Source organism: Gymnoscopelus microlampas (genome assembly GCF_963454915.1).
Source record: "Gymnoscopelus microlampas genome assembly, chromosome: 17".
NCBI lineage: Eukaryota > Metazoa > Chordata > Actinopteri > Myctophiformes > Myctophidae > Gymnoscopelus > Gymnoscopelus microlampas.
This window is the reverse complement of record NC_139954.1, coordinates 39270289-39288576: the sequence shown is the minus strand read 5'-3', so window position 1 is coordinate 39288576 and position 18288 is coordinate 39270289. Positions and strand designations below refer to the sequence as shown.

Sequence of the window (18288 nt, the reverse complement as noted above, 5' to 3'; positions counted from 1 at the left end):
CACAGGTTTCGCGAGAGAAACAAGCAACGAGGTCTATGAAAACGAGGCCAAACCAAACGAACCCCATACCACCAACATGCAACCTGATAATAATGTCCAAAGCATGTCTGTGTATGTTTACATCCATTACTGTGTTGGCGTTAGTTGGGATTAATGTTAATTAGCCAAACCAAGTTACTATGAGCCGTTAGCGTGATGCTAAGCTAACGGACGTTTGGCGCTAGCATGCGGCTAACGCTAATGCTAACGTCGTCATCGTGACTTAATCAACAATGTAAACGTTTCATCAACACACTTTATGAACCTTACTGTGGTTAATATTATCAGTGCTACCCAAGTAGTCCATTGAAAAGTATTATTTTGGTGTATTTTGTGTATTGTAACTTGGACACTGTAACTTAATGGTAGCTGGGGCGACGCGTTGTTGGCTCATGGTTCAGAATGCCTCATGGGTATTGTAGTCATTTTCTGCTATTTCGGTTCTACTGTGATAGACTGTGCTACATTACCTGCTGTTTAATTGTGAATCATATATGCTATGAATATATGGTAATACAATGTTTATTTTCCTGTATTTCCAGGTTTATGACCTGAGTCATCTATGACCTGTGTGTCATCTGTGTGTCCAGTACTTTGTACTGGTGTTCACTCTCCATTCCGACATCTCACCACTCCGACTAGTGGCTTCCGCGTGCGGTTAGGGTTAGGGTTAGGGTTAGGTATAGGGTTCGTCAACGTCGGAAAGGCGACATGTCGGAAAGGAGAAATGCACCCCTTTGTACTGTGTTGGTTAAAAAAGACAAAACACGAGTTGTGACAAAGACGTGTGATTCTCTGATTAATGTTGTTAGTGGTGTAAAATGCCATCAAAAATATACTCAAGCCTGCTGCAGGGCAACAGAAAATAGCAAGCCTATTTTGCTCTTTTATATAGCAAATTTTTATATATATACGAGGGGACGCGCGCCCTTCACCGGGTATGGTGAAGGGCGCCCTTCACCGGGTATGGTCTAGTTTCTTGAAATTACTGAAGTGGCAGCATTGTTCATGTTATGCGAACTGGTTGATTTAACCACTTAGGCCCTATTTATACTTCCATGTTGTTGTGTGGTGAAAATAGTCAATTTAAATGTGATGCATTATGAGCTTGTAGATTTTCTTTTGCCATTTTTGATAACATTTGAACATTTTCCTATAATAATGACATGCCCAAAATAGGGATGCCAGGTTGAAATTGGTTAACCACATGAACCCTAGGCATCCCTATTATGGGCATGTCATAATAGGTGAACATTTGGCGAAAATAGGTGAACATTCGGCCAAAAATAGCCGTTCTGCAAGCTCACAACCCGTCATTTTGCAATACAATGTGAGCATGTCAGGCAAATCTCTCAAACCGCTGGTAGAATACTGTATATTAGCGAACATAAGCATTTCCCAACCTTAGTGTTTTATTTTTTTCCTGGCCTGTTCGTTCATAAGCCTGATCGTCAGGGGGAATAAACTAGCATTTATCAGTCTACTGCCGGTGGCTCTGAGGTTGTAGTGTGTAGGCAGCTGGCTCTCTCTGAGGTTATGTCCTCTCACTTTGTGTCTTGTTGTGAAAGCACAAATGTCTGAAGCAACACCGATTGGGCTGCTGTGGAAAGTAAAGTGCTGTTGCAGCTACTGCAGTGCAAAATAATAGGAGAGAAACTGAAAATAGAAAAAGAAGACAAGAATGGTTTCCTAAGCAGATGTCATCGTCAAGTCAGACTTGATGACATCAATGACCGTAGGACTGTATCAAATTGATATTATAATCGTGTTTTCAGTCGGGTTTCGCTATGTTATCGTCTGTGTCAGTGTGAGTGAATGCAAGAGGCCAGGTGATACTGTATGAAGGCACCAATCCCCTTAATCCAGTAGCTAATAACTTTGAAGTGAAGGAGAGAGCATGTCTGTGCATGTTTGGGGAGACACGTTCCCAGGAACACACCAAAACTCAGAATTTGCCATGGTATACAATGATGTCCTTTTAAAACTTTTTACTTTTTAAACTCTCTTCTGTTCGCAGTAAAATTCTCTGTGTTCATTTATATATATATTTGTTTGGTAGTAGATAGTGGAGGTAGACAGGAAACAGGGAGAGACGGGGAGTGACACGCAGCAAAGGTAGTCGGGTAGTTTGAACCTACGACGCACTGTCCAGGCTGCATTAGAGCCTTAGCATATATGTGGTATGCGCCTGGACCGCTAGGCCAGCGTTTTGAGTGAGTGTACAAATTATTATTATTTTGTTTTAAATCATTTATTTTTCCTTCTTTTTCTTAATCAATTTTGAGACCATTTGGTTACACCTCTTAGGGTTAAATTAAAATTTTATTGTGTTAATTGTGGTGTAAATGGAGCAGTGGGGTATTCTTAGTGAAGGGCAGACAATGATTATTTTTACGTTTTTTTTTTTTTTTTTTTAGTTTTTAGTTTTGTTTTAGTTCTCTTTTCAGGTGAGCCACTGAGTGACGTGATTCACCCTGAGCCTCTTCACCATGAACGGATATATCAGAGCTTCGTAACCCAGTTTTTGAATGCTCTCCTTTTTACCATAAACCCTCATCATCACCTTTTATTACACCACTGCCACGGCGGTGGTGATCGTGGTGACTGATGTCAGCTGAGATTACACAAACTAGAAAAGGTTGTGTCATCCTACAAATGTCAGGAAGTTATCTCAGAGTTACCTATACTGTACTTCCCAGCACAGGTTAGCCTATATCAGAAGTCTCTTACTGTAACAGTAAGTTGAAGGTTGACGGTAAATTCTGATTCATTTGAATTTCTGCGGTTGGCTTATTCCTAACTGGAAGTTATGGGATAAAAACTCACCAGCATAATTAATAGTAGGCCTAGTCAGAGTAGGTAGACTAAGCATGCTTACCGTACACTATACATGTTCACAATATCTGATAAATAATGGCATCTTACTAATGTCCCTTCTTTTCTGCTAAAACAGCATGTAATAAACATTATTACCACAGGAGGGAGCTAAAGTAGAGGTTGTATTCAATAAGGTTCACTGAGTTCAGTGGATTGCTCTCTTTAGGTTAAAACACTGTAGACCATTGGTTTTCAACCTCTTTCATATCAAGGTCATTATGTATTCGGCATTTGAGCCACAGACACCCATTTGATGAGATTTAGCCTCTCAGATCCTAAACTTAGAATATTTTGTTGCCATTGGATACGATTTTTGCACAAATCCATGCTGTATTGATGTGGTGCCATAGAGAAATAATAACAGGCAAACGTTGATCAAAATAACAATTCTTCTACATTATCTAATGGTGTAGAATTCTTGTAAATTAAGTAATGCAGATGGTTAACAATAATTACATTCTCGAGAGTTAAATTAGATCTATATTAAAGGTCCATTTGGTTACCAACTCTCCATCATTTAGCTGGAACCCCCACCTGGAACCCCCTCAAGGACCACTGGTGGTCCCCGGACCACTGGTTGAGAACCACTGCTACACAGACAAAAGAGAAGACAGTTTTTTGGAGATCAGTGGCTATATGCTTATGGAGGCTATTCTTTGTACATAGCCTAACGATATAATGGAGTTCAGTTCAGTAAGTTCATGGGCAATTCGCTTCAGGCTAATCAAGCCACAGTAGGCTATCTATAGCCTGACAATTTGGCAACCACTTTAATTAAATACATAAATAAATAGATAAATACATACATGCACTATATATATATATATATATATATATATATATATATATATATATATATATATATATATATATATATATATATATATATATATATATATATATATATAATGTAATTGCCTAATATAATAAATAATCAGGAAATAATTGAGTTGACCTTAGTGCAACTTGGGCAAAAGAAGCCCCTGTAACCTAATCGATTGCAAGCAGTCTGCACAGTGATCCGTTTCTCTCTCTCTCTGTGTGTGTGTGTGTGTGTGTGTGTGTGTGTGTGTGTGTGTGTGTGTGTGTGTGTGTGTGTGTGTGTGTGTGTGTGTGTGTGTGTGTGTGTGTGTCAGACCAAAGCTCCCAGAATAGCAGCTCACTGGCTGCTGCTGCTGCTTTCGAAGATGGAGGAAGTCAACGGTGGATTTGTCTATTTATTTAGTTGTAAACCTTATTATTAGTCCCGCCGCCGCGCGAGGGGGGGGGGATTCAGTGTTTCAGCTTCACCCAGCTGATGGCTGCTTGCTCAGATGGTTAAGATGATGATGATGAATGATGATGATGAGCGCTCGGGGGGCGGGGTGGGGGGGGGGGGGGGGCGGCGCGGTGGCCAACTGTTGCTGCGGAACCAACTGTAGCCTCGCACACACACTGTCTGCATGTCGTATTATTATAGCCATGATGATACTGAGAATGAAGTCTGGAGCAGCCATGTGCAACTTCAAGGAATTATTGTGAGCATATGGAATTCTTTGAACTCCTGCTTTTTTAAGGTAAATAATAATGATAGTAAATAAATAAAATGACAATGTGCAGTGCATGAATTGGCTATTTATTGGATATCACCTATTATAACGGGCGCTAGTCTACTTGATCGAGGCTAGACAGACATTCACCCTCAGCCTCCCAGGCTGTATAGGAGCGTGTCTGTCTGCAGCATGCAGGGACAGACAGACAGACAGACAGACAGACAGACAGACAGACAGGTGCGTCTGCCTGATAAATGTCAAGTAAGACGGGCTTTATACTGCAGACAGACTGCGGTGATCGGATAACCTGTTGAATGGCAGCTGTCAGTCAGTTGGGTCACTGTCTGTCAGACAGACAGCTTTCTTCATGGGCAATACCAATAACAAGCCACAGAAATAATAGGCGAGCACTTTGCGCGTTCTGACTACACAGTAGGCTTACCATAGCGTTAGAAGGAGTTCTCCATAACGCTATTGTACTTTCGAGCCGTTTCCCGCAGACCCGCGGTAGAGCAGGCTGCGCAGCCTCTCGTCTGTAGTAAAAAAATAAACAATACACTTTAGCTACTCACCAAAACAAAGACGGGTTTAAGATGTTGAAGGACTACTTTCCTTAGTGGCAACACTCGGAGCCCCCCACCTCACGTCTAAAATACACTTTTGGACCAGAAAAGACAATATTCAACCGGATGGAAACATGTTTTAGTTATTCCACTGCGCCCCCTACAGATTTGGTCAATGGGATTCTTCCATTGACCAAAACTGTAGGGGGCGCAGTTGAGCAACACATATGATTTTCTCCACCCGGTGGATTATGTTACATTTTGGTCAAAAGGTGCATTTTGGACGTGAGGTGGGGGGCTCCGAGTATTCCCACTAAGGAAAGTAGTCCTTCAACATCTTAAAACCGTCTTTGTTTTGGTGAGTAGCGAAAGTGTAATTTTTTGCTTTTACTACAGACGAGAGGCTGCGCAGCCTGCGCTACCGCGGGTGTGCGGGAAACGGCTCGAAAGTAACATAGCGTTAAGGAGAACTCCTTCTAACGCTATGGACCAGAGCTACCAAGCACCACTGTCTGTCTGTGTATTCCCATTGAGGTGGCAACACGCACGAGGCGCTGCCTGTGCCGGTGTGAATGATGTAATAATAACTCACAGCTCCATTCTCTTTAGCTTGTCAACCCACGGTTTTCCAATCCCTTTACAACAAGTAGAAAATAGCATGGCTGCTCCCTGCCTAATTCCTTAGGAACCGGCCGATCCAGTTTGATTCATCCCTCTCTTTTCTTTTCCTTCACAAACTTCAAGAGTCTTTCCTCCTTGACCTGCTGTCGCGGCTGCAGTGAAGACGCTTTTTATACCTTCTATAGAGCTCTGCTAAATGTTAAAAAGAAAAAAGAGCCCACATCATTCTGAACCGATGCATTGATGCGCTTTAATGAGAAGGTCGCGCATGAGCTGGAAAGACGCGCACGCAGCGGAAGAAGTCGACGCACGTAAAGTAACCTACTTGAGATCAGATGTTTTCCTATACTTTTGTCACAGTTGTAGCCTTTTATATATGGTCGGTTATATTGATCAGCAAGGCTCTTTAATTTTGATCGTAGGCCTATTTTATTTTCTATTTGGCTGTATAACTGAAACCAGACCAAACTGAGAGCCTATACCACTTGTATTATTATTACCGGTTCATCATCATTAGGTCAAACTAAAATATTTTGACAATTATATATTTTTTTGTCACAGTTGTAGCCTATATATGGTCAGGTTATATTGATCAGCAAGGGTCTTAAAGTGTATTGTATTCTATTTTCTATTTGGTTGTGTATAGCCTATGCTGAAACAAGACCACACTGAGTAGGCTAGTTGTAGAACTTGTATTTTTATTACCGGTTCATCATCATTAGGTCAAACAAAAAATATTTTTGCAATTTAAAGGAAGGTGGAGACAAGTTGTCTCCTTGACGGAGCTCACCGGTTAAGCAGTGGCATATAAAGGGGAGACACTCACTAAGGTAAATACATCAATCAACTTTTTTTCCCAGCTTGTTTGCTTGCTTTCTGATGTGATTATTGTTGTCACACTTAAAACATTATTTTTTACTCTTTAAAAAAAACCTATATGCTTTGGCTATTTGAAAATAGCAGATCTACAAGCTCACAACGTGTCACGATGAGACGCGTTGTGAGCTTGTAGATCTGCTATTTTCATAAAAATCTTGAAATAAATTGTGGAATACTTTGAAAAATTCGAACACAAATAGGCTACATATTATTTTATTTATGTATTTTAATGACAGCATTCAAAATGCACGTTTCTTTCCACACTGGCCAGCCACACATGCAGGCTAAAGTTTACCCCAAGTATACCTAGGTGCTTGCTAGTAGACTATAGACATTGAAAAATAAATAGTGACCTGATGATGATGTAATGTCATTATGCGTGTGTATAGGCCTACGATGTGTTAAACATCACGTTAAAATAAGCTCAATCCAAGCAACCTATCTGGATGAAAACCTGGGCCCTTGTCTGTCAAATGGGGTCTGCTGACTGGTTGTTTTTGCTTCTCCCAAGGAAATTGAAACTGTGAAAGAACTATTGTTCTTTTGAGAGACATTCAGGACTTAACAACTATACAATTATATTGTATAATGTTATAACTGTACTAAATGACAGATGGTGGTGTTGTATTTACCACATTCAGATGAAATCTTGCTATCCACTATTGTGGATTTGATGAATTGTTATAAAATGTACTGCTTTAGATGATGGGGACATACAGTGAAAGGCACCCACAGTCTTTACCCTAATATGAGTAATATTTGATTGAGTGCATTTGAAAAATGCAAAAAAAGTTCTATAGAATTATGAATATTGGAAATATAGAACCCCCAGGTGTCTCAGGATATTCTAAAGATGCTGCACAGTACACAGAACCAATAATACGATAACTATACTGAAATTGAAACACTATACATGGTTCTAGAGAATTGTGAATACTGGAAATGTAGATCCATCAAAAAGTGTCTCTGAACATTATAAAGATGCTTCACAGAACACAGACAGAACCAACTAGAGCCTGTTCATGAAGCTTCAGAATGTCACAGATATCTTTGATGAAGCCCAGGATGAACTGAAGCGGTCCTGAACAGCAACTATAGTCTTTATAGTGTTAACAGTTAGCGAAAATGTCCTATAACTGTAAGGCTGGAAAGGGTTAAAACAAAAAAGAAAGTTGTATGCAGCCAGACTGGCAAATGTGTCACACACATGCACATGCACTTCAACAGGTGATTTCCATGGATGTCACAAACTCTGTTGTGATACTTCCTTTTTTTGTATGACTTAGCCTACAGTTGTCAGTACTGTTGCGGACAGTAACGGATTACATTTGCTTGAGTACTGTTACTTGAATACATTATTTGAGTATCTTTACTTTACTTTTTGGATACTTCCACAATTTTTCAAAGAGACATGTTACTTTTGGACGTGCACTACATTTCTAGGAAGGGAAAAAAGGTACATTATGAATTAACCACCAACCGCCCTATTTCAAATTGTGAAAATAGCACATCTACAAGCTCACAATGTGTCACAATGCAATGCATTGTGAGCTTGTAGATCATATCAAAAATAAAATGTACATTGTAATTGCACTTTTGGATACTAAAAGCAGGTACTTTTGAATACTTAAGTATATATGTTTTTAAAGCAAGTACTCCAGTACTTTAACTCAAGTACAAGTTGGACAGAGCAACTTTCCCGGGTAGTGGAGTAACATTTGACCGGGAGTATCTATACTTTGACTACTTTGAGTACTGGAGTTGAGTACCAAGTGTCCACCACTGCAGTTGGTTTGCTATACTGACTTCCAATGGGTTAAATGTCCGACTTGTAGCCTACTGGCAGCCAGCCAGCTAATTAATATTAATCCTTCATCAGTAGGCTGGATGATAAGTCCAGGAAGAACCTAAATCGGACACAATGGGATTCTTAATTGTGTCATTATAGTGTCAGCTGCGTGTGCTAATCAACGTCACATTCATAGTGGAAAATCTGATTACATTTTTAATATTTAATTGCCTAACATGGGCTTTCAAGTACTATATGCAAAAAGTAACTAAGAACCTTTTTTAGAATAGGAGTTTTGTAATTTAGTGCCCGTAGCCCATTAAGACCTGGAACGCATCTGTGTCAATTTCTTTGGCTATTCAAAAATAGCAGATATACAAGCTCATAGCGCGGCACCGAGTGCCGCGCTATGAGCTTGTAGATCTGCTATTTTTGAAAAATCTTGAAAGCTTTTTTTTTATAAAAACTGTTAGGATTTAGAAAACATTTTTAAGAATCGCCTCAGGTCTCAATGGGTTGACCACAGTAACCCTGGCATTTTTTGGGCATGTCATAATAGGCCATTTACAATTTATTTCAAAAGTTTTCATACGTTTTTCAAATTGTATTACTTTTATTTTTCAAAAATAGCTAAAATAGCCAATCTATAATCATTACATTGTGATGCGTTGTGAGCTTGTAGAGCAGATATTTTTGATATTTTTCATGAGCAAAAGTATATAAGGCCTAATTAATTGTTCTTGAAATAAAGCTTACAGTTGTAGACTAAATACATAATATGTATTAATGTTTTAATATTACTAAACATGCCAATGCCATACTGTAGGTTACATCTCATAGCCCATGGGCCATTTGGTTTATGCTAATCTAGTAACCCCTTAAAGGGATAGTTAACCCCCAAAAAATATTGTTTTCCTATTTATTAGTCACCCCATGGACACGGATAATGGATAATGGATAATTTGATGACCAGCGGACCGGAAGGCAGCGGTTCCGGTAGGAGACACAAAGGAGACTCTTTGTGTCTCCTACCTACCGGAACCGCTGCCGGTCATCAAATTATTGGTTTAGGAATGCGACAAAAACAAAAAAATATCCATGAATTCAAGTCTCCATATAGGTTGACTAATCGATAGAGAAAAAAAGTCATTTTGGGGGTGAACTATCTCTTTAACTACCCAATAGTGTAGCTAATAGTGTAGCTATTAGTGGTAGATACATTTGGTTGCTACTTCCCTAGTAAGCAACAGTAAAGATCAATGACTATTTTAAAGCACGTATGTGCATTGTGTGACACCACATAACCAAGACCATTTAGACTCGTGTTTTATTGTAGTCGTTGACTGTGGGGGGGGGGGGGGGGGACTCAAACCTGAGATTAAAAAAAAAGACAATAGAACTATCTGACTTGTTTATTTAATGCAGTGTTTCTCAAACGTTTTCATGTCAAGAACCTCCGAATTGATATGCATTTGCCTGCAGACATTTGTGCCAGGGACTTCCAACCAGTGAAGACTTGTCAACATTTGTCTACACTGTATATCTTTTGAAAATAGCAGATCTTCAAGGAAAACAAAATAGGGCTTATAAAGTGTTTAACCCATTGAGGCCTGAGGTTCTACAAAATGTCTTCTAAATCCTAACGGTTTTCTGAAAAACGTATGTTTCTATGTCAGTGGTTTTCAAACTTTTTCATGTCAAGGACCCCCCAAAATGATTTGAGTTAATGTTCGCTTTAAAAGAATATATATATTCAAAGATTTTCACACATTTTCACGATTTTTCAAAAATAGCAGATCTACAAGCTCGTAGCGCGGCACTACGAGCTTGTAGATCTGCTATTTTTGAGTAGCTAAAGTTTAAGCTTTAAAGCTTTTTTTTTTAGCTCAAATGAAAAAGTGACACAGATGCGTTCCAGGTCTTAATGGGTTAAACTGTTCCTCATTTAGCTGGGGACCCCCTGGAACCCCCTAAGGACCCCTTGGGGGGTTCCCCCCGACCCCCCTTTTGAGAACCAGCGCTTTAGTGCTTAATTATTGTCCAAAGGTGTGTTACTGTTCTTTTAAAGAGGAGGATTCTATTGCCGCAAGAAGCACATTATTTTTATGCCTTTAAGATTGCCATGTTTAGCTCATAAACCATCAAACCTGCAACAATTACTTCAAACGTATGAATGTCCTGGTGGGATGAATTCTTTCATGATCATTGTGGTACTGTACATGAGATGGCTCGGAAACAAAATGTTCTATGCATAAAAAAATGACAGAACGTTTTCTGTTTGACCCTTGCAGCGCTCCCGAAGCTATGGAAACAGAGGCCCCCGATGGCTACTGTGTTGGTAAGTCCTCACACGTCCTTTTTTTCTCATGCACTGCATTTCTCAGTACATTCTGTGCTGATAATTCTAGCTCTGTTGTTGTCTGAGATGCATTGTGGTTGGAGAGTCTTAAAAGGCCAGTTCACATTAAAGAATATTACTGAACGTGGCTATACGTGCCTAAGCATTTGTGTGCGTGTGTGCATGCGTGTGTGCCTGAGTGTGCATATTATGTTGTGTTGCTGTGCTATACATGTTCGGTGTCAATTATTACTGTAATTTGCCATTATTTGGGGCTGATATACAGTATATGCATCCATTATGCTCTGCAAGCATGCATACATTTTTCAATTGCTTTTGTTGCCCTCTTTAGTAGTGATGTGGACATAAATGAATGATTTGTTAATGTGCGTGTGTGTGTGTGTGTGTGTGTGTGTGTGTGTGTGTGTGTGTGTGTGCGTGCGTGTGTGCGTGTGCATGTGTGTGTGTGTGTGTGTGTGTGTGTGTGTGTGTGTGTGTGTGTGCGCGCGCCTGTGCACGCATATGTGTGTCTGTGTGCGTGAACTATTGCAAACAAACAAAGTAGAAACGTTACCTCTTCAACGCGGCCTTACCGCTTGCAATGCTTTTTACCATTCGTACCAATAATAATAACGCTGATATCCCAAAAAATGTTTTATTTATTAATTTTCTATTATTGCACAAGACACTGTAAACACTGCTAGGGATTTTCCCCTAGCGCAGCCCTTTTCCTGTTCCAGCCCATAAAAGTCTAGAAAACCGAGCTCAGGCGACACTTCCTGTCGTTCTGCTGCTCATTGTGGCTCTCCCTTGCCCTTTTGCTGGCTTCCTCTGGGCAGGTGTTTTGAAGCATTTTCTCCGCCTGTCCTCCTTAGGTATCTGTATGTGTGCATAATGTGAACACACAACACACAGGTACAGCTACTACACAGTAGCTTCTTTGCTGTTGTTTATTACATCAGCGGGGACTTTCATGTCTCCGTCCGTCGGGGGGTATACACGTACACGCACCTGTCGGAACAGTCGGCAGGCGGGTTATGTACAGGGGCGGTGGCGGAGGACATCTCCATCGGGGGTACACGTCTGTCGGAACAGTTGGCGGGCGGGGTAGGGCTATACAGGGGCGGCGGTGGAAGGATAGGAGGCCACTCCATTGCTCCTATAGTCCATCCGTGGGCCGCTTTTGAAATGAGAGAGCTAGAACAAGTAATCGGTTGCTTTGTTCCGCTAGCATGATGCTGAGGAAAAAACATACACATATATATATACTGTACTCTACAGTAGCTATTGACCAGTATATGTGTGTATATACGGCTTTTATATATATATATATATATATATATATATATATATATATATATATATATATATATATATATATATATATATATTGGACATTGCAATAGTAATGCACGGTGTCATATACAGGACAGAGGACTCCCATAAAGGGATAGTTCACCCAAAAATAAAATATCCTTCTATTGATTAGTCGCCCCATGTGAGACTTGAATTCACTTCAATTCATGGATTATAATTCTTTTGTCGCATCATGTTTTTGTCGCCAATAATTTGATGACCAGCGTACCGGTCGGACACACAAAGGAGGCTCTTTGTGTCTTCTGCCGGAACCGCTGCCGGTCATCAAATTATTGGCTGCGACAAAAACAAAAGAAATATCCATGAATTCAAGTGAATTCAAGTCTCACATGGGGGCGACTAATCGATAGGAAAAAAAGTCATTACGGGGTATCTATCCCTTTAATGGCTGCTGTAGAAGTTAGTTTAGACACAGGTGTGTCTTATTAGTGTAACATCCATCTAAGCATGCTCACGCTTAAAGGTGCCGGGGCAAAGTCACTGAAGCGTTTCTCCATCAGTAGTAACACCGCCAGCATGTCTAAAAAAGCTCTTCTGCTTTCTGAAGGAGTTGCATGTGGAACAGGAAAAGCTGTATCATCCTGCTGCAGTGTGGCAGATGGGCCAGAGATTTGTTATCTTGCAGGCTTAGACGGTACCAGGTCCTCCCTGGTATTTCCCTCCACTCCCTCAGCAATAAGATTGAATGCTTTTGTTATTAACCACTTGCAAGTTGCATCCCTATTCTGGGGTGAACATTCAGTGAAAATAGACGATTTATAAGCTCACAACGAGCCACATTGAGACACATTGTAAGAGCTTGTAGTTCGGCAAAGCTATTTAGTGTACAGCGAAAACAGGAGGGGGCCTAGTATAGACCCCTGGGGACTCTGGTCAACTAATGGTTGAAATAATTAAGCCAACATGTAGGAAGAAGCATTATATTGCATAGTTTTGCTTTACCATTACGAACACCTGACTGTGAACAGCATAGTTCTGAGTGTAAGTTAACTTTTGTCTGCAGTCTGTCTCCTTCCCTTGTCGTGTGTAGGTGTGTGTAGGTAGGTGTGTGTTTGTTGGTGTACGTTTGGGAAGCTTGAGTTTGACAGGAAAAACCAGATCCCACACTGTGTGTGTATCCAACAAGCCAGAACTGAGTGCCCCGTCACTCAGGGAACAAATCGCGTACAGTCCCACATGCACTGCTTTTGTTCTGTCTACACGCTAGGTTTTGTAGGTGGCTGCGAGTCTCTACCCTTGATTTGAGTTGTATACTATTCATACAACCTCTATTCGCGTCGAGTCTTTCAAGCCTGTTCTGAGTCACGAAATAATGCAGACCGGTCTTAAGTTCCGAGGGGAGATGACTCTTTGGAGATGCACGCGTCTCTCAATTCAATTCCATCGATTCCACTGATTGTGTCACCTACAGGTTTCCTTCTGTTTTCTGTGACTTGTTCCTTTCCACTCGCCAACACAACATAGTGAACGATCCCAGGTGGCCCGTGTTACTCAGAATGTGTTTCCCTGAAGCCTCCGCTTGCCTTCTATCCAGAGCTCGCTGCTCGTATACAGCATTGACTCAGCAAATGGGGGACGCCAACGCCACGGGGCACAGCTCCCTTGCTGATTGTGTGTGTTTTTTTGTGTAAACACTTAAATTCTCAATGTCTGTGGATTAACCAATTAAATGCGGGGGAGTGAAATGTGTTCACTTGCTATATGACTGACTATATGACTGTATTTGACCATTGTAAGCAAAAGTCTTACATATATCTATCTATCTATCTATCTATCTATCTATCTATCTATATATATATATATACATCCATCCATCCATCCATCTCTACCTATCTCCATCTATCTAGCCACTGCAGTCTGTCTGTCTATTAATCAATAAGAATGTGATTTAATATAACATCAGTGGGGCTTGGTGACAGGGTGACAGTGTTAAACATTGCCCTTGTTCTCATACACTACGTACTCCTTGCACAAAAATTCAACAATATCACAATACTCAAAAGACTAATGTATCATAATATATCTTGTATATTGTTGTCAAATCATGTACGGCAATTTAGGTCAAATACTACAGTATGTTCCCATGTTATATAGTGTTATACAGGTCTTCCCACCTACTGGGAAAAAGAATGCTTCAGTCTCTCTCAAAATCCCTGCTACTGTTTGGAACATGTCAGATTATGCCCATGTGCACATGCCATCCCAACAATTATTTTAATGCTACGCAGCCATTTTATCCGCCAACTTTAATTCCGTGCTTGATGCTTTGAAAATATCCGATCTACAAGCTCACAACGCAACGCTTTGCGGGGCGTTGTGAGCTTGTAGATCAGATATTTTCAAAAAGCCTAAGTATGCGTAGGGTAACTAGTAACTAAAGTTTTCAAATAATTGTAGTGTACAATATTTGCCTCTGAGATGTATAGTGGAATAGAAGTAAAAGTATTGGAAATTGGAAATGCTCCAGTAAAGTAAAAGTACCTAAAGAACTTGAGTAAATGTACTTAGTTACTTCACTGCTTGTCGTCATTGAAATGTGCTGCCAAGCGGGGACTTTTTTAGGAACACAAAAAAAATCATTTTTAGGAACGCTAAATCAAACAATTGCCAGTGACCCCCTCCATCGTGCCGAATGCAGACTTGGAAATGATAACGAAATATCTTTCCAGTCATTATATATTTGGTCATTGTACCTCTAGGGTTGTCACGATTATGACATTTTACTTAGATTATAAATAACAATTATATTTCTGTTAGGCTTCGTAAACAAAAACACGATTAGTGGAAATAGCAGATCTACAAGCTGAAACGTGTTTTAAGCTCGTAGATCGGCTATTTCCACTATTTTTTAAAATATATGAACATTTTTCAACAAAATGAAATGATTATGCAATTTTTATTTTACGAATAACTCAAATAATTGCGACTAGGCGATTATGTAATAATTGTGACAGGTCTAATTGCACCCGTCATATTGAGTGACACACACAATGACAGGAAATGTGCTAGCTTGGGAGAATTGCATAATATTTAGCAACTCATTGAGACAGTAGACAGACTGGCGGGGGTGGTTGACGATTGGTGCGAAATGCGTTGTTAAGTGGCCGACTGTGTTTTTGCTTTGTTAAAATCCCCAGATCGATACAGCAGTGAGTGGTCTTGACATTTATATTTTGAACAAAATAGCATTTCCATGTGAACTGGTGTAACCAGCCAATGGTCCGCGGACCACCAAATGGGCCGCGGACCCCAGGTTAGGGACCCCTGCAAACAATTAATCAATCACGATTCAATTCCAATTATTGGGGTCACGATTTGGTTAAATTTTTTAAAATGATTCCCAATCAGTTTAATCCAAATTATTATATTGTTTTCATCTTTCTTTAACAACGAAGTGCTGCCTAGTTATTTCCGACAGCTTAAACTAAAAAATATATACCGGAGAGGGTTGTGTAAAAATTCTTGGCTTTGATGGAATCTTAGATTAGGTGTAGTATCAAATTAGTTAATGCTACTTCATCAAATACATTATTTTATTTGATGCAAGTAGCATTAACAAGTGTCAACGAGCGTCAGCTGGACAGTGACACGCACACCTCAGCTGTGTTGAACTGAAAGTAACTGGAGTTAGTTTAAAAAAAGCCCTTGAATAAGACATGATAATTTTTCCTGTGATTATGGTAAGCTTACATTTCATATCACAAACACCATAGAATAAAAACTCCTGTAACTTTAACCAGAAAAAAAATATATTTCTAAAAAATATATAAAAAAAGTGAATCGATTTTGAATCGTTGATAGTAAGAATCGCGATTCTTACATTAATCGATTTTTCCCAACACCCCTACGCAAGTACGCATCACTACTGTAGCAAAAACGAAAAGTATTCTGACATGCGACAGTGAAATAACTTGAAAAGTCATTTGGTGTAGGGCTGATATAACAGATATAACACTATTGCATCTTCCTGCCTTTCTTTATGAATTCCACCTTTCAAGCAAAGGAGGAATGCACTTGGTTGCTGATGTCAAACAGCATCTTGGGGGCATTTCTACCTTCCTGTGACTTAAAAGGACAATACATTTCCAGCATTATTCAAAGTTACATATTGTTGAACAGTTGACCATCGGAAACAACTTCTATCTCAGATCGATTTCTTTTCCTATTGTCCTGAGTGAAAAGCACACCATATCGTTTATCCAGCTTAGATGTCCTATACCCCTTCAAATAATGTCAATTTTTAAAGGCATGTTCAGAATGTTCCGAAGATGAATCTTTAAATGTTTTTACACCGTATCATGATGGCATTCAAGGCTTTGGTGTACGGGTCTAGTTCTATATCTCTGCTAATCGATTTACCAGTGAGCCGAAGCTGTCAGTGCGTGCACTACAGTAATGGAAAATCCTTCATGACAAATCTGGGCCACTCCTGTCTCCAGGACAGCGCTGCCAAGGGATAGCCATGCAGCCTTCAGTCACCTGAGATTTCCTCCAACCCCGACATGTGCAACCCGAGCCCGGGCCCAGGGATTGTGTCGTGGACCGAGTCTCCTAGAGTGCCTCACTCAACGGTGGCCCGACGCAGCAGTGACACAATGCCAAGAGGCTCGTCAATAAGTGGAGCTCTCAGAGAGAATGGGGGGGAAGATCCGACACAGATGTTCTTTTATCCCATTAAGACCTGAGGCCGATTACATTTTATTTTTCTAAATCCAAAGCTTTAATATCTAACTATATAAATGGCGAGCAACTTCCGTGCCCTCGGTGTCCACACCCCACAGCTCTGTTATCGACTAAACACAACACCGTCACACCACATGTCGCCAACACTGTCGCCACGGCGGGCGGCCTGAATTTACGTTTCGCGTAGGGCACCTGCCATGCCTCACTACACCGTTCCCACCTCGCAACATAATTAATTCTACTCACCAAATGTCGGACACAACGGAAGTGGAAGCAGCTTCCTACCGCTTACCGTGCGTACCACCGAGGCCAACACAACACGACGGCCCGCCATTGAAAATCCCCAAAACAACAACAGCACGTTGCTCTGCTCTGCTCCACACACCAGGCTAGCTTCATGACACCAAAGGATTAGCCAGTGATGTCATCATTACTGGTCAACACACCAGGCTAGGTTCATGACAGCAAAGGATTCGACAGTGATGTCATCATTATGCAACCCGGAAGTACACATCGCCGGCATTGGGATGCCAGGTTGGGATGCCACGCCAGAAACAAGCAAGAACCTGCATGATTTTTTTTTTGAATTTTTTTTTTTTTTTTTTTTTTTTACCGTTTGGAGATTTTCATCCGACGACTTTGGCGCGGACCACCAGGGGGTCCGCGGACCCCCTGAAACATAAAAAATATTTTTTCTTCCCAATTTTTTTCTAAATTTTTTTACTTTTACATTACAACTTTTTTTTTTTTTTTTTTTTTTTCCCAAATGTTCATCCCATATATACACGCGCCCAGGCTGGGCCCCGTGCGCGGCTGGGGGTACGGCCGCCCGGACCTCTAGTATATATATATATATATTTAAAGATTTGCACAAATTTTCACGATTTTTCAAAAATAGCAGATCTACAAGCTCGTAGCGCGGCACTCGGTGCCGCGCTATGAGCTTATATATCTGCTATTTTTGAATAGCCTAAAGAAATCTAAAAATGACACAGATGCGTTCCAGGTCTCAATGGGATAATCAATTTTCTTCATCAGCAGAATCTTTGAAAACACTTAGTTTTTCTTTCCTTTTCTTTAAAAAATAAAATCTAAAGGTTTTCTAAAATAGCTACGTTGTGAAAAAAGTACATCTGCTCTTTTCAGAACATTTATAGAACCTTTCGCCAATAATGACGAGCCCCAAAATAAAGACGTAAGGGGTTAAAGCGGTTAACCATTTCCCCTCCCACAAATTCCACATAATTCCCCAAGTTTAAAATGCAAAAATGCACCGTCCATCACATGCCTCCGCGTTACTAGAAACTTTAGGCGCTAGCGGTATCAGCATCTCAGGTGCTTTCCAGCTCCTCTCAGTTGTCGGGTCGCTCAAGGAGAATCTCTAATGGTGTCGTCGTGGGTGAATGGCAGCTCTGGCCCCACTGTGGTTCCTCTGGGATCTGACACCTGGGTCAGAGGGGGGTGTGCACCTGTTGCCACCGCATTGTTGCGGTGACCCTGATGGGGCCAGCCTGTAACGGGATAAGGGATTGGGTAGCTCTCCCTCCGAGTGGACACAGAGCTGAGCGGCCGGCCATTCGATCCGCGACG

General features: G+C 40.7%; 1 protein-coding gene across 6 annotated transcripts in view; it reads left to right on the top strand.

Moving 5' to 3' along the window:
• Positions 1–2199: 2199 nt before the first annotated feature.
• ikzf2 (IKAROS family zinc finger 2) overlaps positions 2200–18288 on the top strand; it is a 43076-nt gene continuing 26987 nt past the window's right edge. The window contains exons 1-3 of one of the 6 annotated variants that reach the window (XM_084083758.1): positions 4345–4472; positions 6386–6462; positions 10592–10638. In XM_084083758.1, coding sequence (XP_083939884.1) covers positions 10605–10638 — 34 coding nt within the window. In that variant the 5' untranslated portion in view covers positions 4345–4472; positions 6386–6462; positions 10592–10604. Of the gene's footprint in view, positions 2253–4344; positions 4473–5579; positions 5949–6385; positions 6463–10591; positions 10639–18288 lie in introns of those variants that run through there. The other 5 variants (XM_084083757.1, XM_084083756.1, XM_084083755.1 and 2 more) reach the window with 5 other exon arrangements.